The sequence below is a fragment of the Lolium rigidum genome, chromosome 6 (genome assembly GCF_022539505.1).
Source record: "Lolium rigidum isolate FL_2022 chromosome 6, APGP_CSIRO_Lrig_0.1, whole genome shotgun sequence".
Taxonomy (NCBI): domain Eukaryota; kingdom Viridiplantae; phylum Streptophyta; class Magnoliopsida; order Poales; family Poaceae; genus Lolium; species Lolium rigidum.
Genome location: NC_061513.1, coordinates 308,326,852 through 308,353,280, shown reverse-complemented (window position 1 = coordinate 308,353,280; position 26,429 = coordinate 308,326,852). Strand labels below are relative to the sequence as shown.

The 26,429-nt window shown below is 48.0% G+C and overlaps 1 protein-coding gene and 1 long non-coding RNA gene across 4 annotated transcripts; one reads left to right on the top strand and one right to left on the bottom strand.

The window, feature by feature from the left end:
- Positions 1–6,428: 6,428 nt before the first annotated feature.
- LOC124666853 lies at positions 6,429–8,504 on the bottom strand. 3 transcript variants are annotated; one of them, XR_006991072.1, is made up of 5 exons: positions 7,870–8,504; positions 7,647–7,722; positions 7,317–7,428; positions 6,708–6,860; positions 6,429–6,566 (listed from the first exon to the last, which is right to left on the bottom strand). It is a non-coding gene; the product is annotated as an uncharacterized LOC124666853 (long non-coding RNA). The 3 variants fall into 3 exon arrangements; XR_006991071.1 differs by having other exon boundaries at positions 6,429–6,814; positions 7,870–8,502; XR_006991070.1 differs by lacking the exons at positions 6,429–6,566; positions 6,708–6,860 and having other exon boundaries at positions 7,157–7,428; positions 7,870–8,499.
- A 782-nt stretch (positions 8,505–9,286) lies between these two features.
- Positions 9,287–16,191, top strand: LOC124664569. The gene is made up of 3 exons (XM_047202054.1): positions 9,287–9,409; positions 15,554–15,715; positions 15,812–16,191. Exons 1-3 carry the CDS (start codon positions 9,287–9,289, stop codon positions 16,058–16,060), a joined length of 534 nt encoding a protein of 177 aa, XP_047058010.1. The 3' UTR covers positions 16,061–16,191.
- The last annotated feature ends 10,238 nt before the right edge of the window (positions 16,192–26,429 follow it).

Genomic DNA, 26,429 nt, shown 5'->3' with positions numbered 1-26,429 from the left:
AGCACACATCCTCCAATGCTTGTTATTGGCTCAAACGTTTCCAAGATAAGATCATACAATCTGTAAACTAACATTTGTGAGGAATTATTTCTGTCGCAACAACCGACAACTAGGATATGGGAGTCACATTCCACGAGGTAGTAAGGGGGTTGTATTTTGCACGGACATATGGCGACCAATTTTGGCGGTGACAGTGAAGACAAACCAGCAGAGCCTGTTTCCTCACGCCGGGGAGGGTCGATCTGGAAAATCTGCGGCTCATTGTCATATTCGGTACTTAAAATATAGTATATCGTGCCTTTAAATGATATTGAGCTCTGAACGGATGGCAAGCTCCAGGTTGAGAAAGTCCACTCGCGGTCTCTGCCAGCGGTAGCAAAGGCTACATGGTTTTCCATTGGAAGCACAATCATGACCGTGATGAGTCCATCCACGCTGACGGTGACAGAGGTAGCGCCGACTTCTCTGAAACACATGAGATAACGTGATCCCAGCTGAGAGAAACTCTCGGGGGATTCTAACGGCGGTAGGTCCGCGGTATCGCCGGTCAGGGGATTGAGGAGGCGAACATTGTTGTCTTCCTTCTGTAGCAGGAGGACGAGACCGTCGACGACGTCGAGGATGTAATGGTCGTGGAGAATCGGGAGCCACGCGCGAACGAAGAAGCCGGTGGATAGGTTGAAGAAGCGGACATACCCGAGTAGGCTGCTATGGCCAGGGCAGATGTCATAGCCCTCGGGGAGCAGCTGCCACCGGCGCGGGTGGAAGCGCGAGTCCACGAGGCCGCGGCCTCGTGGGCTGATGGTCCTGGAGCGCCAGAGGGCACAGACGGCGCGGAAGCGGACGTAGTCGAGCAGATCGTTGGCGAGCACCCGCCACCCGATCTGAGGAATCAGGTCTGGGTGCAGCAGAGTAGACCAACGAGAGGAGGTGCCTCCTTCTGCGGCGGCGGCGGCGGCTGCCATGCGATTCTTTCTGCCCCCTTCGCTCTCACCCTACGGAAATTTGGGAGGAGGCGAGGTTTGGGGTTTTCCGGCAGCACTATGATGGACGTTCAGAGGTGACCGGATGGTTTTTTGGGCTTGGCGTCTGGGTTAATGGGGTTTAACAATTATGCGATAGATGACTGGATGGGCTTCGCAGGTTTCAGAGTAAACTAGTACAAATGCCCGTGCGCTGCCACGGGTCCTCAAATTTCATATCTCAATGCAGATATATAATTCACAACTCACCATGAATCAGTGGTTTCAAGTTCTTGGTCCTTTTGTTATTCTTCCACGGTAAGTCCCGTTATGGGCCGTCATAACTGTCAACTCAACAACCTATCCTTTTAGATGTATTATTGTCTCACAAAACATGGGCATTGTAAACACAAGTATAACCGAGAGAATACTTCTTTCTGATTAGTCCAAATAACAATTTGATATTCATAAATATCCGGAGACAACCTAGATTACATCATTTTGTGTTAAACATACAAAAGGGGCTCATCACTCTTTGCAGAAAAGAAATCCTAATACTTTCTTTCTAAAAACCCTTTGGAGAAAAGGATTGTAAACAATGTAAAGCCAACCTCCTCCTCACTCTCTCGAGTTTTATACATAATGGTAAATTACACACTTTAATAGCGGGTATGCTTTGTAGTTGAGTAAATTACACACTTTAATAGCAGGTATGCTTTGTAGTTGAGAGAGTGCAAATGGACCTCCATGTGACTCTCGTGTGCCTATAAAGAAAGCGTGCATTGTAGTTTAGCTTTCTTTTGTTGATAGCATTCGCACGCTTCCTAAGTATCTCATCTTTCTTTTCTTTATCCATTTCTGCATATCTCCATGAAATATAGGAGATATATCAACAAACCAGGGAACAAGTCAAATATCATTGAAAAATTGATAGCTTCAAAATATAACAAAATCTCGAAAATTATCTGTAAATTTGGCTGGGTAAATTACACACTTTAATAGCGGGTATGCTTTGTAGTTGAGTAAATTACACACTTTAATAGCAGGTATGCTTTGTAGTTGAGAGAGTGCAAATGGACCTCCATGTGACTCTCGTGTGCCTATAAAGAAAGCGTGCATTGTAGTTTAGCTTTCTTTTGTTGATAGCATTCACACGCTTCCTAAGTATCTCATCTTTCTTTTCTTTATCCATTTCGCATATCTCCATGAAATATAGGAGATATATCAACAAACCAGGGAACAAGTCAAATATCATTGAAAAATTGATAGCTTCAAAATATAACAAAATCTCGAAAATTATAAGCATATGACATCCCTCATCAAATTTTGCACGCAATTTGATTGGATGGCTCACTTTGCCTGTCCTTATCAAACTTCTGATACCAAAAGAGGGTCATATATATGTCCAGTCTCCATTTCTGTGTTTGCTCACATTTGATGTCTACATAGGTACACTAAGTTCTGCACATGCACATTCGTCTGGGATGAACAATCATTGTGAGCAACATTTAGAGCCTATAAAGAAAACAAAAAATAGTTTAGGCAACCAATAATTTTATATAACAGGCTATATTGTTCATCTCCTTAATAGATAAATAAACTGGCAAATATATATTACCTAACTCCGAGAGCTGTACTGCTCATCTGATGATGCAATGTTTCAGCGTAAGTTTTTAGTCCACAACAAGACATCCAGAAGTGAAAACCTCCAACACGGAATCGATGGCCCATGCAACATATTTGTGAGGATATACAAACAAGAAATACAAAACTCATTTAGTTCTGAACCAGATTCTTAAGAACCATACTTAAAGCATTAATCACCTGCAGCACCATTGCTTCTAGAAGGCCAATTAACATGAGGCGTGATTTAAGATAAGGTCAGAAAATGGATCACAATCAGGAATGGGGGAACAATAATTCAGAAGAAGTTCAGAAGAAGAAATGAGGAGGTGTTGGATTCAGTTGAGTTGCAGCACGTTCTGCATCCATTCCCAACCAGGACATATCTGTAAAGAACCAATCAGTGAAAACACAGGTACAACCCATCCGTATCCATCCAGGACATATCCATGAAGAAAAAAATTGTGAAATAGCACGTAGTAGCTCCTGCCGGGTGCTATTAGGAACATAGAGTTGGATATCCCCACAAACTTCATGTCGTAAGTTGCTTCAGGTGTGCAGAGAACGGCTTCTTCTTCGAGGCGTCCCTGCACAGTCACCCTATACCCATGGATCTAACATCTAAGGGAACGATTAAATCCAAAGCAGGGCACTTGAGGAGAATGGCTTACCAGTCCGGTAGGAGGTCCTCGCCAGAGGAGGATGAGGTCGTCGTGGGTGGCGAATGCCTCAGCGTAGCACACATAAAGCGAGGCGCCGGCGTCGGCGAGGCCGGGGACCGTGTTGGACCTACCGCTGCCACTGTTCCATTCCCCACCTGGTTGGACCTGCGGCTACACGTCATGATGGCGCCACAGGATCCGGAGAAGGATGGCCCCGCGCGTTCCTTCTCACCCCGCTTACCTGACGCATCTGCTTCCCCAACGAGCGCATCGGCGCGACGCTATTCGTCCACCGCATTAGCATGCTCCGCTGCCGCTTCCCAGCATCTCGTCCGAACGGATTCGCGTGTAATCTTATATTTGCTCTGATTTCCGCAAATGCCAAATCAGTTTTCTCTCATAATTGTTTAACCAACCGCTGCTCGACTCTTTCCCTTCATCCATATCACCCTGCAGTGAAACAGATCCCGCCATAAAATTTAGAGGTGACGGAAAATCAGAATGCCACAGGAGTTAGGAATAAGCAACCATGCTTATGTGAACTACACTGTAACACCCCATTGCCATTGTATTCTATAACAACACTTTAAATAAGGCTAAAAACAGATGTAATGCACCATCGGTGGTAGTCTCAATAGCATAGATTCTAAACAACAACTACCATCAACCCATCACTACTAACCAAATGCAACAGAATATTTCAGTTAATAATGAAAGAAAATGCCTCTTATAGTTAGATGGCTATTCGTTAGCTCAAGCCCTACACCCGATCCTCTAGGTCTGCTGCTTATGCAAACTGCAGTATGCACACGTTTTTGACCTTCAAATGCTGCTAGTGATGAGATTATTCTGGGAGCCCTGCACCCTGTATAGAACTCCATCGGAGAATAATCTACAGTAGCCCAATGCATATGACCACTAACATGGAACATCAGAATGTAAAGGCAGCAGATTCTGAAAGGAACTTGGTCATCTAGAAGGATACACCAAACATTAAAGAACATAAATGGTGAAATGAAACCTAATGCCAAAATGTATACATAGTTGACCAATATTATCTATTATGGCATACGACAAATAAAGATTGCATACAATGACCATAGTATACTCACGAGTTACAGATAAACCTCTGAAATCACAAACTGATATAAAAGTTTAAAAGAAAAAATGGCAAGGTCCATATCTCAATCAGAGATGCATTAGGAATGATACGAAACACCATTGACACATATTAAAATTAATTTTCGCATTTAGAAAGTCAATCTTATGCTTAGTTCAGCGGCATAAATATTTTTCATTGGGTTTGAACAAGAGAACAATGAAAATATGAGCACACGACATACCGAATCTCTCGAGAAAGGAAACGATAAAACCCACACCAGGAAAGAGAGAAATAGGGGTTAAAAGAACACAATTTGAACATGTGTGCACTCTTAATTTGTGGAAACTGGAAAGCTAATGGCAAATATAAATTCTGACCATGGGCATCTTTGTTGACCGAAAAAAGTAGTATTCAATGAAACTCCGAGCAACAAGAGCATGTCAGTATCACCTTACCAAACCCACCCTACAAAACATGGAAAATGGATGAAGGATTTAGAAACTGATGCAAAATGATGTTAATTTAAGAGTACTGAACATGTAATGGAACTCTTCTGTCACCTGTGCGCTATCCCCATCTTCCTCATATTCGTCCTCTTCAGCGTCATGCTGCATCTCTTTCTCTAATGAAAAACAACACACTAATAAGCATCCAAAAACCAGAGTGGGAGAAAACAATTCTCAAAAATTTGTCTACTAAGAATCCAACTGAAATGAACATGGCATATCTATGTTCCATTTTAGTTTGGACAGTGGAAAAACTGACAAAAAAAGTCGTGATGCATAGCACCCCAAGCAGTCATTAACAGCGTTCTCCCAATAGAGAGTCCACTGTTTCAGCGAGGAGAAACACAGATCACAAACATATCAATCTAAGTTGATTGTTCCGTTCGGACTGCCGAGGTAAAAAAAAAAATCAACCTTGCTTTTAGATTACACTACCTGCTCCGGCGGCTGCGTGTAGCAAAGAGATTGCTCGATCAGCTGAAATGAGTCTACTCCAAGTGAAAAAGGAACGAAGAGAGTAGAACCTCCCATTCATGTTGTCTCTGCCATCATCAAGAGTAATTTTATAGTCAGAAGAAATGGTAGAATTAACTATCAATCAGCGGGAGTAAATGAGCACCTGACGTACCGAATATCTTGTTAAGATGTGTTTACCACCCCTAAACTATTCAAACACCATACATCTTTTATGAATTTTCCCATATCGAAACATGGTGATGAGACAGACGACGAGATAAAAGAACATTTATCTAATATATGTACTCCAGAAGTTGTTGGTCGGAAAACATCACCATTTCCATGGCATCATTCACGGGCAAGATTATATGGCTGACAACTGCAATCAGCTATTTCATCTCTACAAAGAAACATGTAGAGAACACAATCCAATCAGGAATTTCAACTATTTAAAGCTACAAATTCCTAAACTCCATATTTCATGCACTTGGGCTTTGTATGGTGATCAACCAAATATACAAGTTACGGAGTAATTCATTTCTGCTTTGCACAAATATACTATTAAAGATCCATCAACCAATGTATATTTATTTCTTGATTATAACTGGTTAAATTAATGTGGGATGCAGGAGCACATTGGTATAGGCCAATAAATTAAAATTTGGGGCATCTAGGTAGAAACATGAGCCTTCATAATAGATCATAAGTGGCAGCAAATACCTCAACATATATTTTTGACTGAAGCTGACATACAAAGGGAGAAAAGAGCACTGAACGGTGGCATGAATCAATTCGGTCATAGCTTATGGTTGCATCTACACATCTGGCAAAATGGCAGCCTTAATACTGTAATAAATCATGTCCAGTTGAGCTTTTGTAGCGTAGGTACAGCCATTGTCTTAGCAAAGAGATTAGTTGATTACATGGAAAATTAGGAATTATACCTCTGACAGAATGCAAGAAAATCCCGTCCTTGGTCGCCAATCCTTCTCCAATCGCTGGTTGCAATGTACAACTCGCATGGACTTCTCATAAAATTTACAGTCCCTGGTCGCTGAGCACCGGTCGTCCCGCATACCAAAATTGCAAGAAAAGGCATATGTAACTTAAGGCTTTCACAGAATGTGAGCGGTAACATTGAAACTGTGAAGCAATTTTAGAACAACAACAACTGGCATCACAAATTTGGTTTCGTAGGAGTAATTTAGTCTGTCATAAGAACCTGGTCTTCTTAGGGGTGACGACATGATCTTCCCTATAAAGAAAAATATATGTTCTGAGCATGGATTCAATCAGCTATTCATTTGGCGTGATTACCATATTGTAACAAAAATAAGATACTCTAGCAAAATCTCAGTTGTTGCAGGAATACATATATCATCTAATATGATCTGACCTTAAAGTTTGCTGAGTTGCTTGATATTCTTAATAACATAAGAAAACAAATTTATATCTTATCTATTCTCTTATTCACGCCATTTTATCCACAAACTTGACACCAACCTGAATTTGGGGAGCCAAAATTAGATTCCGCATAGCTGGGACAAAACTGCGAATATAAGTCAGATGACATAATTAACAACAGAATCAAACTGTTCTCTCCATGACTGCAAAAACACTTTTCACTCAAGAATAGAAGGTTCAGATCTTCTCTGTTTGTTTTTTAACATGGGGATGTTTTAGAGTGGGTAAGTAGTATATGCATGGATAGTGAGGTAAACAAAAATGGTGCAATTGATGCAAATCTACAATAAAAAAAATAGACTGTACAAAACCAAATAACTGCATGGACATACAAAATATAAAAGCACTCGAAATACAAAGTTATCTACATGTAAGTCATACTTTCATTTAATGGTGGAACTCTTTATTGCATCAGGTAAACTACATTGGCATATAATCACCCTACAAAACTCTGAAACTCCGAACATAATACTCATCAGGTTTCATTTTGCACATGCCTCCACTACTTAGTGTATATTGAAAGTTTTTTCATTGTACGCACTCAGACACTTCCGTAAATTTGCAAGAGCGTTTGAGTTCCTTGGGAAGATATTCTCTCGCAGGATAGCATTCCTTTTCATCTCCATGAAATAAATCGAAGACTTTGCAACGCCCTGAAATAATTTATTCATTGCTTCTGTTTAGATATAGCCAGTACAAATCGCATGAACAATTAAGTTGAAAAATTAACAGTCCAACAAGTTCATCAAGTGCATATGCCAAAAAAACGTTTTCCCTATGTATCAATCTCCAGCTCTGGCAACAAGCGAATTGGATGCTACTTTAGTATACCAATAATCTGATGATATCAACTACATGATAACAGGTATACCTGATGGGTAGAGCATTTGTATTGTGGAATCTTCACAGCCCATAAATTTTCCGTAGCATGTTGGAGGGGCACACAGCTGCAAGAGAAAGCAATTCATTTCTTAGGAAATGACAATAATTTGTGTGCATGACAAAACATGCCTTTCGAGTGGCAAAACTGCCATTAGCTGATCAAATGGTCTTTCAGCATTGCTGCGAAAGGAGCATAATAGAATGGATAGTACCTGGAGTCTGCAGAAAACTTTTCACCAAACTTCTCTCAACAGAATTGGGATTTCCATTCTGGCAGTCCCAGTCTTATCTGTGTTAGAGCTGTTCAGGGCATATGAAGACATTACAAGGTGCACAAAGAGGAGTTCCAATCAAATTTGAGAAGGTAGTCATGGAATCACCGGGCGGGCAGCCAAGCAGCAAGGGTCTGGTGTGGTCTGCCGCTAGTCGAACTCCATCTACGCAGTCTGAACCCGTCTCGTCTACGGCCTGGTAGCCAGCCTTCGGTGTGGCCGCCGTACATGCCGGCAGTACAGGATGAAGATGCAGGTCACCAGGCGGGAAGAAGCCAGCTAGTCGGGGTAGTCGGCGAGGACAACGAACGCCGGTCAAGGGCAGCTCAACTGGTTCCGGCAGTAGCACATCGGAACCCCATGGCGGTGCGTCGGATCTTGATTAGAGGCGGCGCGCCAGGAGTTGAACGGGGCGTCAGCGAGAGGAGCTTTACGGGACGGCGGCGAGTGGACTGCCAGGGCGGCGGTGGATATGGAGCCATGGAGGTCTTCGGTGGCCGTCAGCCGGAGCTGGGAGGAGAGACGGAGGGGGTGGAAGAAAGGGAGAGAGACGGAGGTGCGACGAGGAGAGCTGATTGAGGCTAGGGGTGGACACAAAGCTCAAGGCTCGAGGCTCGGCTCGGGCTCGATAAGGCTTGGCTCGGGCTCGACTCGGCTCGAAGGTCTAACAAGCCAAGCCTAAACCTTCCGTTCAAGGCTCGAGGCTCGACAAGCCCGCTCGATGAAGCTCGCAAGCCGGCTCGAAGGCTCGATCTAATTTTTAAAAATCACAATAACCTTAGATAAAGTTGTCACATTTCATATTTATGAATGAATACATCCATAACATTGTCTAGAATTGTTAGTATCAACAATATAAGTACAAGCAATTCAGTATCAACAAATATATGCACAAACAATAACAAAATTTAGTGTCGGCTACACCAGCTCCTCTCTGTTTCTCTATGATTTTCAGTTTAAATATACCTCTACAATAGTGTTCTCTTTGTTTTTCTACGGTACCTCTTCTACTACAGGACCAGAGTAGCAACAAAGTAGTCAATTAGTAGGGGAGTAGCAGCAAAGACCATAGTTGCCCGTCTGGCCGTCTAGTAATAGGAGAGTACCAACGAATTTGATTCAGTTGCCGAGTAGGAGTAAAATTGGAGTCAAATATGAGCAGCAGCCCATCCTCATCTTCCTTCTCTATCTCCCCCATCGCTCCTTCTCCACCGACGGAGCAGACTCTCCCGGCCCCTCCTTCACTGCAGGAGCCCCTCCCGCCCCTTGCTCTCATCTACACCACCAGATAGAGGAGTTGGCTGCATCCGGACGGAGGGCCGGCGGGCGACCGGCGGAGGGCCACCACCAACCCTGGATGGCATGCTCCTGCCGGGACCTGGCAACAAATCGGGAGGAGCAGGGTAGGGGAGCCATGGATGAGGAGTTGAGGGTGCTGGCTGCCGGCGGTGGTGGTGGAGATTGGGCGTTACCACTGATTGTGAGCTGAGTTTATGGCCCATGCGGAAGCGGCCCAGGTAGGCGATTGGGCGGAAGCGGCCCACGTGCGGAACGGAAGTACGACGATGACGACGAAAGGGTTTGACGTATCGTTGGCTGGGCGGAATAAGGAACCAGTTTAGTCTTTTTAAGTAGTAGAGACTATATCAAAAAAAAAAAAAACTCGGATGGTTTCACAGAATCCCTAAAGAAAAAAAAGTTATGAAATCAATTCATTCCATTCCCCTCTACTCGCACCCTGCTGAGAAAAGGGGCGACCAAGGAGGAGACCGCGTTGCCGGCGGCGGCTCTGGTGACCCCTCTTCTCCGCTGGCCTCGGGCTCGCTGGGGGTTAGGGAGTCGCCGGATCCGCCGTGTGGCTGTGTATAGAAGTAGACTAGGATTAGTCTCACTACGGGAATGGCGCGATGCGCCGACGGCCGTGGCGTACGCCGACGGCCAAATGTCGGGGCCGTCGGCGTACGTCCGGTCCAGGGCAGCGGCCCAAACAGCCCCTCGGCATATACATCCCCTCGGCGTAGAGAAGGATACGCCGACGGCCACCCTCGGCGTACCCATGGCCGTCGGCGTAGCACGAGCATCGCGCTCCGGTCCCGCTCCGGCCGTGACGGCCCTGGCCACGGCGTCGGGCGAGGCGCCGAGGGCCACCCTCGGCATAGGGCATCACCCGCCTATGCCGACGGCCACCCTCGGCATACATTTTTTTTTTCTTTTTTTTCTTTTTGGTCATTAACTTTATATTATGTTTGTTTTATTTATGTACTAGTATGAATTATGTAAAAATAGTTACTTTTTTAAAGAAAAAAATGGTAGATGGCTTATGTAGATCCCACGAGTGACGCTCTTCGTAGACGGGTCGACGGGATCCGATGAGGCCCAACATCCGCTATCGATGTACATATGTCCTAAAACAAAGGAAAAAAGTCCATTGCTAACCCTAACTCTAACCCTAACCCTAACCCTAGGGGTAGATTTGCGGGGTCCCCGCCCCTAGGGTTTCCCTAGATACAAACCACCGGAGCGTCCGAATCGGCCGGAAACTCCCGCTACGGCTCATCCGGGGCCTATTTCATTCCAAACCTATGGTTTCCATGTGCATATGTCCTAAACAAAGCAAAGAAATTAAAAAAATCCATTGGTGAACCCTCGCACGAAAAAAGCTATAGGGGTAGATACGCAAGGTCCCCGGCCTAGGGTTTCCCAAGATACAGATCACCGGAGCGTCGGAATCGCTTGAAAACTTGCATTTGTCCCTAACATATGTGTACAAGTGTGATGTAAGGTTTGTCTAACGTTGCATGTACCCCGCGTTGATGATTTCCGCATACATGGGCCGACACTTGGTAAAATCCAGGATTTGTATGTGGAAGCTCCTGCTACGGCTCATCCGGGGCCTATTTCATTCCAAACCTATGGTTTCCATGTGCATATGTCCTAAACAAAGCAAAGCAAATAAAAAAATCCATTGGTAAACCCTCGCACGGAGAAAGCTATAGGGGTAGATCTGCGGGGTCCCCGCCCTAGGGTTTCCCAAGATACGGATCACCGGAGCGTCGGAATCGCTTGAAAACTTGCATTTGTCCCTAACATATGTGTACAAGTGTGATGTAAGGTTTGTCTAACCTTGCATGTACCCGGCGTTGACGATTTCCGCATACATGGGCCCACACTTGGTAAAATCCAGGATATGTATGTGGAAACTCCTGCTACGGCTCATCCGGGGCCTATTTCATTCCAAACCTATGGTTTCCATGTGCATATGTCCTAAACAAAGCAAAGCAAATAAAAAAATCCATTGGTAAACCCTCGCACGGAGAAAGCTATAGGGGTAGATCCGCGGGGTCCCCGCCCTAGGGTTTCCCAAGATACGGATCACCGGAGCGTCGGAATCGCTTGAAAACTTGCATTTGTCCCTAACATATGTGTACAAGTGTGATGTAAGGTTTGTCTAACCTTGCATGTACCCGGCGTTGACGATTTCCGCATACATGGGCTAGCACTTGGTGAAATGCAGGATCTGTATGTGGAAACTCCTGCCACGGCTCAAACAGAGCCTATTTTATGGTAAAGTATGCCCAACCTATGGTTTCCATATACATATGTCCTAAACAAACCAAAGAAAGTAAAAAAGTCCATTGGTAAACCCTCACACGGAGAAAGCTATAGGGGTAGATCTGCGGGGTCCCCGCCCTAGGGTTTTTCAAGATACAGACCATCGGATCGTCGGAATCACTTGGAAAACTTGTATATGCCCATAACATATGTGTACAAGTGTGATGTAAGGTTTGGCTAATCTTGGATGTACCCGTTGTTGACGATTTCCGCATACATGGGCTAACACTTGGTAAAATCCAGGATCTGTATGTGGAAACTCTCGCCACGGCTCAAATGGAGCCTATTTTATGGTGAAGTATGCCCAACCTATGGTTTCCATGTACACATGCCATATGCGCGCGGAAGCCATCTGGGAATCCCACCCGCTTCCTGCGGTGCCCCGCCGAATCCGCTGGAAACTGTCCGGATTTGAACTGGGGCGACACTTTCCTTCGCTCAATAAATGGAGGGAAAAATGTTTTTAGGTCTAGGACGCGTCATTTTATGTGCTAAATGTTTTCCGTTTCGCGCGTTGGCGGACGGGTGCACGCGCGCGCCCGGTACGGCCATACCGCATGTCCCGGCGGCCCCGTTTTGCGCAGTTGGCAAAGCAAACGGAGCCAAAAAATCAAGCGGAGCCGCGTGGCGTCATTTTATGTGTCCTAGTAACCACCGCAAAAGACGGAACTCGGGATACGGCAATTATCTTGGAGAACCCTTCACGAACGGGGCTATCTCGTCCGGAGTTCTATGGCTTTTAGGGGAAATGAGTAGGAAACGGCCCGTTTCACCACATAGTTTGTCGGAACGAGGCCATATTTGGCACGTGCGTGGGCCTTAGGATGGGAAGCAAGGCCCCGGTCGCGGATTTCCAATCCGAACCACGGGCGACGGTTTTTCCATTTTCGGGGTGCCGGAAGGGCTTTTTTTGTGAAGCAGCTACATGGCGCGCATTTCAGTATCGCGCGGGACCTCCGCGCGGCGGTAGGATACCTCCTACGCACCACCTATCACATGCCATATGCGCGCGGAAGCCATCTGGGAATCCCACCCGCTTCCTGCGGTGCCCCGCCGAATCCGCTGGAAACCGTCTCGAACCGGGCGACACTTTCCTTTGCTCAATAAATGGAGGGAAAAATGTTTTTAGGTCTAGGACGCGTCATTTTATGTGCTAAATGTTTTCCGTTTCGCGCGTTGGCGGACGGGTGCACGCGCGCGCCTAGGTACGGCCATACCGCATGTCCCGGCGGCCCCGTTTTGCGCGAGTTGGCAAAGCAAACGGAGCCAAAAATCGAGCGGAGCCGCGTGGCGTCATTTTATGTGTCCTAGTAACCACCGCAAAAGACGGAACCGGGATACGGCAATTATCTTGGAGAACCCTTCACGAACGGGGCTATCTCGTCCGGAGTTCTATGGCTTTTAGGGGAAATGAGTAGGAAACGGCCCGTTTCACCACATAGTTTGTCGGAACGAGGCCATATTTGGCACGTGCGTGGGCCTTAGGATGGGAAGCAAGGCCCCGGTCGCGGATTTCCAATCCGAACCACGGGCGACGGTTTTTCCATTTTCGGGGTGCCGGAAGGGCTTTTTTTGTGAAGCGGCTACATGGCGCACATTTCGGTATCGCGCGGGACCTCCGCGCGGCGGTAGGATACCTCCTACGCACCACCTATCACATGCCATATGCGCGCGGAAGCCATCCGGGAATCCCACCCGCTTCTGCGGTGCCCCGCCGAATCCGCTGGAAACTGTCCGGATTTGAGCTGGGGCGACACTTTCCTTCGCTCAATAAATGGAGGGAAAAATGTTTTTAGGTCTAGGACGCGTCATTTTATGTGCTAAATGTTTTCCGTTTCGCGCGTTGGCGGACGGGTGCACGCGCGCGCCGGTACGGCCATACCGCATGTCCGGCGGCCCCGTTTTGCGCGGTTGGCAAAGCAAACGGGGCCAAAAATCGAGCGGAGCCGCGTGGCGTCATTTTATGTGTCCTAGTAACCACTGCAAAAGACGGAACCGGGATACGGCAATTATCTTGGAGAACCCTTCACGAACGGGGCTATCTCGTCCGGAGTTCTATGGCTTTTAGGGGAAATGAGTAGGAAACGGCCCGTTTCACCACATAGTTTGTCGGAACGAGGCCATATTTGGCACGTGCGTGGGCCTTAGGATGGGAAGCAAGGCCCCGGTCGCGGATTTCCAATCCGAACCACGGGCGACGGTTTTTCCATTTTCGGGGTGCCGGAAGGGCTTTTTTTGTGAAGCAGCTACATGGCGCGCATTTCAGTATCGCGCGGGACCTCCGCGCGGCGGTAGGATACCTCCTACGCACCACCTATCACATGCCATATGCGCGCGGAAGCCATCTGGGAATCCCACCCGCTTCCTGCGGTGCCCCGCCGAATCCGCTGGAAACTGGTCCGGATTTGAACCGGGGCGACACTTTCCTTCGCTCAATAAATGGAGGGAAAAATGTTTTTACGTCTAGGACGCGTCATTTTATGTGCTAAATCTTTTCCGTTTCGCGCGTTGGCGGACGGGTGCACGCGCGCGCCCGTACGGCCATACCGCATGTCCCGGCGGCCCCGTTTTGCGCAGCTTGGCAAAGCAAACGGAGCCAAAAATCGAGCGGAGCCGCGTGGCGTCATTTTATGTGTCCTAGTAACCACTGCAAAAGACGGAACCGGGATACGGCAATTATCTTGGAGAACCCTTCACGAACGAGGCTATCTCGTCCGGAGTTCTATGGCTTTTAGGGGAAATGAGTAGGAAACGGCCCGTTTCACCACATAGTTTGTCGGAACGAGGCCATATTTGGCACGTGCGTGGGCCTTAGGATGGGAAGCAAGGCCCCGGTCGCGGATTTCCAATCCGAACCACGGGCGACGGTTTTTCCATTTTCGGGGTGCCGGAAGGGCTTTTTTTTGTGAAGCGGCTACATGGCGCGCATTTCGGTATCGTGCGGGACCTCCGCGCGGCGGTAGGATACCTCCTACGCACCACCTATCACATGCCATATGCGCGCGGAAGCCATCTGGGAATCCCACCCGCTTCCTGCGGTGCCTCGCCGAATCCGCCGGAAACTGTCCGGATTTGAACTGGGGCGACACTTTCCTTCGCTCAATAAATGGAGGGAAAAATGTTTTTAGGTCTAGGACGCGTTATTTTATGTGCTAAATGTTTTCCGTTTCGCGCGTTGGCGGACGGGTGCACGCGCGCGCCCGGTACGGCCATACCGCATGTCCCGGCGGCCCCGTTTTGCGCAGTTGGCAAAGCAAACGGAGCCAAAAAATCGAGCGGAGCCGCGTGGCGTCATTTTATGTGTCCTAGTAACCACCGCAAAATACCGGAGGTTAGTTGTCATCGGAGACCGGTCAAAGGGGTAGATCTGCCCCTCGGCATAGACCCACGCGCCTTAGCTAGATGTATTATTATTATAGATATTATTATTATAATATGTACCTATTGTTAGTATATATATTTGTATATTATATTCATAAAAACAATGAAAGAAAAAACAAAAAAACAAAAAAAGAAAAAAAAGTGGTCTATGCGCCCGCGCCCCGCGCCCGACTACCCGCGCAATATGTAGTATTGCGCGAGACCACCCGCGCGCCCGATAGATATGTCCTTTGACCTAAAAATGTAGTACCAATATAATATATTGGTACTAGATATTCAATTATTATACTATATTATAATAATAATTGAGAGCAGAAAAAATGAAAAATTGAAAAAAATAAAAAATGGGGATATGCCGAGGGCAGCCGTCGGCATAGCCTGGCCCTCGGCATAGCTAGGGATCGGGATCTGGGAAATCACCTGGTCGGAATCCTCCCGCTCGCACTTTCCCCTCCTCCCGCTCGATTTTTCCCCCTGCCCGCCGCCGCCTCCTGCTCCTCACCTGAGCCGCCGCCGCCCTCCTCATCTCGACCCGAGCCCCGCGCCGCCGCAGTTCACCTGAGCCACCGCCGCCCCCGCTCCTCCTCGCACCCGCCACCTCCCCACCCGACCCCCTCCGCGCCCAACCCAGCAGCCGCAGCCGCAGCCCCCTGCTTCCGCCGCCGGCCACCGGCTGCGCCTGCTCCCTTTGCGCGCGGCGTGGGGCTCTTCGCGGTCACCAACAGCCTCCACAACGAGGAGGGCGTCCACCGCGCGTCGTCTTCAGCCGCCGCGCGTCGTCTTCAAGGACGAGGTAAGCCCTCCGACCAACCCGGTGTTTGGGTTGCTTCACTCCGGCCGATTCGTTGGATATTCGAGCCTGATATCCGTTTCGTTGCCACCCGTGCAGGTCTACCCTGAGGGGACTCACCTCATCGTCCCATTAATCGAGAGGCCCGTCATCTGCAACGTCCGCGCCCGACCCAACCTCGTCGAGAGCACTTCCGGGAGCAGGGACCTTCAGATGGTAACGTTTGCCTCTCCAGATCCTTCGACTGAATGTTGTAGCATGCTAATTTACAGCTTGAGGCGTGGTTTAGCTGCTGAATCTGCAGGCCAAGTCCATGTTTGGGACCAAACCCAAGGGGTCTGCTTTTAGTAGCACATATTGCTCTGTTATTTTTTGGCCTGTAATAGGATTGGGCACTTGTATGAAGGTTTATTAGGAATTTGGATAGACGGATAGGGTATGGTACATGTTAGTATCATTTCTGAGCATGTGCTGTAATTGAAGCCAAGTCAAGTTGCGTCACCTAGGTGTCACTTCCCGTCCTCAAGCGTTACGCGGATAAATATGCATTAGTGGTCGGCATATTTTCAACCGTAACGCTTGCGGCATTTACGGGACAGTCGGCGGATCCGTAGTTGGGTACGTTCTCCATGCTCTGCTCCGGTCCGAGTCAGGATTTCGGCAGCGCCTCACCGTTGTTCTCTGGATGCACATCCTCTTGTCTTTTTGGCGAGACGTGTATCGGGAGAGCAGCGGGGAGGTGCTGCCGAAATTTTGACTCGGACCGGGGTAGAGCATGGAGAACGTACTCAATCTACGGATCCGGCGGCTGCTAGGAGCCCACCTAGTAGAGATGTAGGTTGATGCATTCGTTTTGCTTGTTAAAAAAATTAAAATATGATGCATTTTCCTATTTGATATAAATGCTATGCTTGTCGTTTGGCTTCCAATAGAGCAGAGGATGGCTGATAATGGATGGATGTACACCGGCCGTGTTAGTGCGACTAATAAAACAGATGAGTGGATAAGGAATACTTGGCATTTAGTGAAGGAGTTGGCGCGTGGTACAAAACAGAAGGTTCAGCCACTTTGCCCGTGCAATCGTTGCTTGAAGCATCACCGTCGTGGAAAGGATGACATGTTTAAACACCTTCTGCAATATGGGTATATGCCTCGTTACGTCACGCAGATCGACTTTGATGAGCACGAACGTGACGAGAGGTGAGGTGATGCGGCGGCGGCTCAATGGCAATGAGTACGATGGGGTTAGAGACTTTCTAGATGATCTTGTCGATGCCCACATGCCGGAGTCGCCACCTTCACGGGAGGAACCGCCGGAACCGGAGGAACCTCCGGAACCGGAGGAACCAGAGCCGGCCGCGAAGGCCTTCTATGATATGATAGCCGCTGCTAAAGACGCCTCCGTACGATGGCGCCGAGATTTCTCAGCTCGATGCCATCTCCCAATGTCTAGCCGACAAGACCCGGTACAACACCACCCGTGACGGCTTCGAAGCAAGTCTGAAAACAATCGGTAACATGTTGCCCAAAGGGCATTGTCACGCCTAAAAGCCCGCACGAGACGAGGCAACTCATGTCGGCGCTCAACATGGATTATCAAAGGATAGACTGTTGTCCAAAAGGCTGTGTTCTCTTCGGAAACAGCTTGCGGAGGACAAGTACTATCCCATTTGTAAGGCCTCTAGGTATGAAGAGGTAACGGGAAAGGATGGTCGGGTGAGGCGGTCAAAAATCGCAAAGTCGATTCTTCGGTATCTCCCATTCATAAAAAGAATCCAGCGGCTTTACTTGACCGAGGAGACCGCCAAACAGATGACGTGGCACAAGATGGGGACTCGAATAAAGGACAATCGAGCCGGACGAAGATGGGACATCCATCCGATGGCAATGCATGGAAGAACTTTGATAGAAAATACCCCCAAAGGGCAACGGATGCTCGGAATGTCGAATTGCAATAGCTACGGATGGCTTCAATCCATATGGTATGTCGATCGCCAATTACGAGTTGCTGGCCCGTGTTTGTAATTCCGCTCAATCTCCCTCCCGGAGTCCTAATGACGAGGAAGACCATGTTTCTGTCGCTGATCATTCCAGGGCCCGATTACCCGGGGAAGAACTTGAGTGTCTACATGCAGCCAATTGTGGATGATTTGAACCACTCTTGGCACCACGGGACGTTGACGTACGACCGAGCATCGAAGACAAACTTCTACATGAAAGTTTGGTTGCAGTATACCATGCATGACATGCCCGGGTACGCCCTAACATGCGGTTGGTGTACAGCTGGTAAATGGCCATGCCCAGTGTGCAGGCATCGACTTGAGTTCCATCCAAAAGAAGGAGGCATTCAAGTGGCTAAAATACGTCGTGATGTTCCCTGATGGTTATTGTTCGAATATGAGCAAGGGAGTCAATCTTTCGACGGGAAAAGTCACCGGGCTCAAGAGTCACGACTATCATATATGGATTGAGCGGCCGATGCCGGTGATGCTTCGAGGGTATCTCCCCGAGAAAATATGGCGAGTGCTCGCGGAGTTGAGCCATTTCTTTCGCACGCTCCGTGCTAAGCGGATATGTCCTAAGGTTATTGAGAAGCTGCAAGTTCAAGTGCCGGAGTTGCTATGCAATTTGGAGATGATCTTTCCGCCGAGGCTTCTTTACTCCGATGGCACATCTCATTGTGCACCTCGCAAACGAGGCACTCTTGGGTGGCCCAATGCGGTTTCGGTGGCAGTTTTGTATTGAGAGAGAGTTCAAGTATATTCGGAAGATAACTCGGAAACAAAGCCAAGATTGAAGCATGCATAGCTGAGGCAACGTGCCTTCGGGAGATGGCAGATGCCGCAACAACGTACTATCCCGATGAAGTTCCCACTCGCATAACCCGGTCTCTCGTTACAATGTCGACGTGCCCATGAATGACCCCAAGCTTCAACTATTCCAATGTCCCGGTGGCAAGGCTGGTAAAGGACAAAAATATAGATTGGAGAGGGAAGAGAAGGATTGCATAATGCTCTATGTGCTTATGAACATGAAGGAAGTGGTGGGGGGACGACGATGATGGAGGTCACGATTTCATTAGGTAACATGGTGTACAAATTACTTTGTATCTAGTTTCGATCACCTACACTCAACTCGGTCTAATGCTTATTGTATCCTTTCAGCGAATTCACGGATGAACAGTGGTGGCTTCCGCGCGATCCCACGGGCGCGGAGTTGGAGACTCTACTGAAAGAGGGTGCTCCCGGAGTAAAAATAAACTTTGTGTCTTGGTTCATGAAAAAAGTAATGTCTAAGCTGTCCCTCTTACCTACCAATATGTGACTTGTCCCTGTTATTCCACGTAACTAATGCACACAACAAATTTCAACCGTGCTTGTAGGGAGCTGATGCAAACGTTGAGATGATAGATGAGTTGAGATGTGTATCCCAAGGTTGTAACCGTGACGTCATGAAGTATGAGAAGTATGACGTGAATGGGTTTCGCTTCCATACAGAGACACACCAGAAGGGCCGGGCGAATCCAAAAACGATAAATACTGGTGTCTTCACTAGAGGATCCGATACCTTTGATTACTACGGGAGGTTAGAGAATGTATACGAGCTAACCTTCAATCTTACAAACAAACAACTCAATCTCGTTGTGTTCAAGTGTCATTGGTTCGACCCAAGAGGTGGACAGAGAGTTACCAAGTCCATTGGGTTAGTTGAAGTTAAGCCTTCCACCACCTATACCGGAGCCGATGTCTATATTGTTGCTCACCAAGCCAAGCAAGTTTATTATTTGCCGTACCCATGCCGTAAAGCGGCACTCAACGGCCGGGAAGTCGTGTTCCGGTATCGCCACATGGTAACCTACCGATTCCCTCCGAGGACGATTACAACAACATTGACCCCGTAACATATGAGGGAATTTTCTATCAAAAGGAAGAGGACTTCGGGCACTTTGAGTTAGAATGTGTTCTTGAAGAGGACCTCGAGGAACGAGAACGACGCAGAACCTCGTGGTGAGTCAGTGGTGGATCTAAAGGACATAGATATGCTCGAGAAGTTACAAGTGGAAGATGATAGCGATGATGAGCCTCCACCCATCTATCAGGCTCCAACTTACTACTCAAAAGATAGTGATAGTGATAGTGACAAGGAGAAAGAAAATGAGATTGTCAATGAGATTGATGACGGTCGGTGAGGGTCTTTTATGTGTTTATGCTTCTTATATATTTTTCAACATGCTTAATAATTGTTTAGTGTCTTTATGCTTAGTATTTATATATTTTTCAACATGCTTCTTAATTGCATAGTGTCTTTATGCTTAGTATTTATATATTTTTCAACATGCTTCTTAATTGTTTAGTGTCTTTATGCTTAGTATTTATATATTTTTCAACATGCTTCTTAATTGTTTTCTCTTTCTCAATGCAGGTGATTGAACAATATGAGCGGCGGCAAGGAGGACTCGTCGAGCATTCTTAAGAAGATGCAACAGCGCAAGAACAATGTTAGAAGGAGTGGGAGGGAACCGCGTCGCAATCCGCGTTACGAGGACGGCGCGGGAGGAGGAGGAGGACGAGGACGAGGACGGGGACGAGGTGGTGGAGCTGGAGGTCGAGCTGGAGGTGGAGGTGGCTTGGGAGGAGGCTGGAGGTGGAGGTGGAGGTGGAGGTGGAGGTGGAGGTGGAGGTGGAGGTGGAGGTGGTCGGGGAGGACCGGACTTTGAGCCACCACCCTCGGCTTCGGGCGACGTTGCTTCCGGGTTCTTTTGGAGGAGGCGGAGACGGAGTCTAGAGCCGAGGAGGACTCTAGCCGCGGGTTTGAGACTCCGGAGGAGGATGGGCGGCCGAAGCCACTGAAGATTCGTGGGGAAGCGAGAGTCCCCGACCAGAGGAAGGAGCCTAAGACACATGAGGCGAAGACCCTTATTATTCCTGCCGGCCCTGAGTAAGTGTACTAATTTGGCAATTTCGATCTTCATGTACTAATGTTTGATTTTCATGTGCTAATGTTTGATTTTCATGTGCAGCAATTGGACATTTCCTCCGGGGGTCAAGGCGCGCCAGCCTAGCAGCATGATTGGAGCTTTGCTTAGGAAGTTCTGGCCGGGCAAGTACTATCCCCTCGGCACTGTCCCAGCTGGCGAGAAGAAGCTAGCCACTACTTGGACGGACTACGAGAGTGCCCCTGGCGTAGGCTTCCCGACGGCTGCTGAGGCCGTGATGACAAAGTTTTGGGTAAGACATATTTTCTCGAACTTTGTTCATATTTGATGACCCCAATGTTCTAACTCATGACTCTCACAATTGTTTTTTTGCATGATTGAAGTGTTTTTATCGTGTGGCGCCCGAGGTTGAGGAGACGGCCGCGAACATGACTTTGCGGGCGACTTGTGAGAGGTTGACACCGCAGGTGTGGTACAACCAAAGGATCACGTCCGCGGGTCACTTCGGGCACGAGAGGCGAGAGGGTCCGGAAGCCGGACATTGTCGGTAAGAATGCTAAGGCCGAGTACGAGATGACGGTGGAGGACTACATGTCGGTGAGTAAAATGTCAATGAGATTCTACATTGCTACTAAGTTGCAATTGCATTAGATTGAGTTGAGTATTGCATTTTCAGGTTATCCCCGATTGGGCCGAGCCGCATGCCGAGGCATGGGAGGAGATGGTTAGGACGAGGTGGCTCAAGATGGACGAGGACTTTGCAGCCGTGGCGAGGCGGAACGCGGAGAACCGAGGCGACGGTGGCACACACCGTGGGGGAAACCTCAGCTACGAGCGCTACAAGGGGAAGACGGTATGTATACATTTTATTTTCCGTCGGGTTCAAAGTTGGTACTCACAACATTTCCTTTCGCGATGCGGAGGGCCGCGTTAGGACCCGAGGAGGAGATGTCCGACCTCGAGATATACAACAAGATGCGGCTTAAGAAGCCCGATCTCTCGCAGCCTCAGCCCTCGCTCCCCGAGTACTTCGGCACCTACGCCGAGGACGTCGACAACTACTCGCGCGATGGTGAGGCATCGTCACCCGGAGGTGGATGACCCCATGAGCGCGGAGGTCGACGAGGAGTCGTTGGTCCCGTCGTCCGGAGGGTTGCCGCATGGCCGTCTCGCCATGATGAACAAGGCCGTCAAGCATACCCTCACCACGACCTTCACGCGTCTCAAGGCGGGCCTCACCAAGGACAGCCCCCTCTCCCGCCTCGTCGCCGGGCTCGGCAACCCGCATACGACGTAAGTTTCTCTCATTTCCATCCTCTTTCCGACTTTCGTTCATACATTGCTAAGTGCTAACGAGACATGAATTTGTGAAATTGTAGCTCGACTTCGAGGCGGCCTACGTGGCCGCTCATCAAGAATATCAGGTGGCCTTCAACCAGCACCAGCAGCAGTTCATGGAGTACATGGCATATATACATGTAAGTTCCAACCTTTGTTTTCGCAAATGATGACAAGTCCCACTTTCCCCTAGTTTGATGCTTCATTTCGCAAAGACCGACATGTAAACTATCTTGCAGGCGTCGTTTGTGGGCAATCAAACTGGACAGACAGCGGATTTAGGGCCGATGCCTCCCTTTCCGGGGCCGGCGCCAAACATGCCATCGAAGGAAAATTTCGCTGCGGAGTACTATGGGAGAACAACGGTAAGTTCTTCGCCAAACCGAATACTACGGCTTTCCTTTGCCTCGCAAATTGCTAACATCTCGGGAACATGTGTGTAGGGAACGGGATGTTCCGGAAACCGAGGGTGGTGGGAGGGACATGACACCGGTTCATCATGGTGGTCCTTCTCCCGGTGCTACACCCGGTACTTCTCCCGGTACTTCTCCCGGTCCTTCTCCCGGTGGTTCTTCCGCAGCTTCTACCGGAAGGAATCGGCCCGGGCCGGTGTTTAGCGGCGACGAGCTCCTCTAGTAGTCCCATAGTAGCTACTTATGTATCCGCACTATGACATTATGACACTTGTACCTATGTTATGAGACTACGACTATGTATCCGCAACTATGTATCCGCAACTATGTTATGAGACTTGAACTTCGTGTTATGTCTATTTGCACTTACTCTAGTTCGTGTGAATTATTTGTGATTTAATGTGCTGCTAATCCTGGGAAACAACCAAACCAGCAAAAAAAAGAAAAAAAGGTCTATGCTACGCCGACGGGATCACCCTCGGCATAGTGTCGACCTGGACCAAATGGTCAGGCGTACGCCGACGGGCAGCCCCTCGGCGTAGAGAGAAACAGGGTCGCCCAGGCTGCAACACGTGGCCTCCTACGCCGACGGCCAGGCGCTCGGCGTAGAGTGAGCCAGGGGAGCGTCCAGGCTGCACCACGTGTCCTCCTACGCCGACGGCCAGGCGCTCGGCGTAGCGTGTGTCATGGGAGCGCCCAGGCTGCACCACGTGTCCTCCTACGCCGATGGTTTGGCCCTCGGCGTAGCTGTAACGGCCGTTAGGCGAACGGCGCCAGTTACCGTGCTACGCCGAGCGCTAGTACGCCGACGGTGGGCTACAGCCGTCGGGCCTCTTCGTCTACGCCGACGGTGACGCTACGCCGAGGGCCACCCGTGCTCTGCCGAGGCGTACCTTCCCCGAGGAGCTACGCCGAGGGCCCCCGTCGGCGTAGGCTACGCCGAGGGCGAGTTTGTGCTACGCCGAGGGCCGTAGGCCGTCGGCATATCGACAGATTCCTGTAGTGTCTTCTGTCTTAGAGTTTGGCCGGCCATCGTTCTCCCTCTGTTGGCGACGACGGTGGCCTTCAATAAGCTGGCTCCAGATTCTTTGTCCACGGATCTGGTAGTCTGGTGGTGCGGCGCTCACCTTTCCAAGGTGTTTCTGAGCGCGTGCTATCGGCCCGTGTGCGGTGGCGTTGTGGCGGCGGCGCCGCCGCTGCTCTGGTCTTTTGTGCCTCCCGCTCCGATCCTTCCCCGGCGAATTCTTCTCCGGCTGCTTCGGGGTAAGCGGGAAACTTTGTATAGGAGTCAGTCGGCGCTTGGCGTCGGCGGTGACCAGAAGACGGCGAATCCGTACTGGGATGCGGTTGGTGGGCGAGGGCTGTGGCCTTCTTCCTCGACATGGTCGACGGTGGGCGGCCAAGCTGAGATCTGAAAAAGGGTGCGGGTTGCCTCCCGGCCGATGTTCCACAGAGGAGATGTGCTCGCCGTTCGCGGCGAGCTCCGTTTGAGGTCCACAAAGGAGCTGGTCTCCGATGGCACTCGTCCAGGTCTCGGAGTGTGGTATTTCTCCTATCTCTCCGGCAACGGCGGAGGTGGAAGATGCAAGGAGGTTGTTGTGCACAAAAGATCTTTCAAGAGCTTTTTTTGCTTTTTTGGCAGGGTCTTTTGTGTAGTTGTGCTGGGTGAGCTATCTCTCTAGTTTCTTCCAGAGAGATACCGCGTGTATTGTACTACAAATGTTTGATTTAGTGGAACACGTGGTGTCTTGATAAAAAAAAAGTTTAAAAGAAAAAAGCTAAACATATCTTGATCCGTACTTTATACCTTTTCCGATAAAGTTAATACATTAATTTAAAGAGATACTAATTAGAGCATCTCCAACAGCCGCGCTAAATTTTGGCGCTGTAAAAGCACTTTGCAGCGTTCAATCCATGTTTCGCGCGGGAGGCCATATTCTCCTCCGGCAGAAGCTCTAAATTTTAGATGTGTAAAACTGGGTAGTTGTTTTGGCCCGCGATTTGTACCCGTGCTCTTTCTGACGCGCTAAATATAGTGCACGAGATAGCGATTTTGCAGCGCGCTCTACTTTACAGCACCGATTGCAGCATCTGTTGGAGCATCAATTTTTGACTCTCGCGCGCTAAATTAGCTAGTCGCTTTTTCGGATACAGCGCTGGATACAACGCTGTATATAGCACCTGCTGTAGATGCTCTTACACACGGCCTCTCCAACAACACAATACCCAAATAGCAATACGGATGCACACAACCAAAAAAAACTCTAAGAAAACAAAGTCCCGCTACGGAATTCTGGCCCTAACAGCAATAATATATCCACCACCAAGACAACACCTGAACTTCATGCTCTTCAAAAGCGACATCTCCAAGAGTGCACAAGCATCATCGATCGCCCAATCAAAGATCTTAGGTTTTCACCTTGAAGATAATTCCCGCTCTTAAAACAATGACTTCAGCAAGGTTATTGCCAGACACAACCAATTAAGGCCAGACCTTGCATTTTCACACTAAAAGATAAGACTTTGAACTTCACTTGTGCTGCCACCCCCACTTCCATACTACTGCCGCGAAATCATGAACACCAAGAAAGCCCCACAACATGGCAAAGACTCGAACATCCATTGCTAGTCGTCCAATCCGGCATTCATGATATTCTCCGCCTCTTTATGTTCACCATGGACCAAAATGTCACCTGATGGCAACAAAGAACTGAGCTTTGTGCCACTCCCTCCGGAACCAAAAAGTCGGAATAAAAACATGGGTGTGCACGAACGAATAGCACCCGATCTAGCGAATTCTAGGCATACGTTTCTGAGTTTTTCTCTCTTAAAAAAGTTAAAGCTTAGTTTTGTTGCCACGCTCGGACCCATTTCGGAATAATCTATTACTTACCATTTAAGTCAAATATTTTTTCAATGAAAAATGATCATTTTTTTAGCAACACAGTGGCACATTTTTGTACAAACACCAAGTACAAAGTAGAAGAGTGGTGAATCAATACGTGGGCATGCCCAACAAATACCCTGCCACCAAGGGCCCGATGATGTTTGTCCGTCTGGTAGCCAAAAAGATGCGCGAGGCTCGAGAGCTAGGTTTGGAGCAAGTATTCGAATAAACTCATGTCCATGTACTGTTCATGCTATATTCGACATAAACTTTACTTTTTTTGCTCAGGATACCATGAGAATTATTTCGAGCACAAACATTTTCATCTGAGTACAATACTTGCTTGAACATCTTTTGTTTCTATGAGAATTTGGAAAAAAATTCAATATTTAAAATTACTACGAATTTTGGAGTTTATGGGGTGCATAACATGGTTTAATTTTCATAAGTCTATTATTTACGACCAGCGATGGAAGGGTTTGTCAATCCAATCTTTATTTTGACCTTCTCATCATTAGTTAGAGCAAAACTGCACTATGCACCCGCCCGGCAGATTTTTCTTGTGCCACTAGGTCAGGCACGCCCAATACCAACTATATGACGTACATTGTTGTTAGATAATTATAAATTCCCAGCAATAGGAAACCTTTGATTTGGTAAATTTAAGATTACGATTTTACTCGAATCAGTAGGTACATGAACATGAGGAAATTTGACAACCTGGAGCTATTTATTTTTTACCAGCTAGGTTGCCACTTGTTATTTTGAAACGTCGTGGTCTATTAATTGTGCACTTTGCATCAAGTCCTTGCACTTTATTTGATAAAATACATGATGTATTTGCTTATAGTTTCGGTCAAAAATATATTTTTCCATCATGGTTGCTTAATTTGGAAAATTAAACCATGAGAGTATTTATTTTGCCCCCTGCGGCCGAGCTTATATCAATCACCATTTATTAATAATAAGAGTTACAAATAATTTATCTGCATATTCTTTTATTTTTCTCTCGCACATTCTAAGTACTCCCTTCATAAGACAATTGGTTCAGATCTCTACCAAGTGTAAAGAAAACTTGGGAAAATATCTCGGACCATCTAGAACATTGATCTCCATGCCAAATAGCTAATAATTAGGCTAACA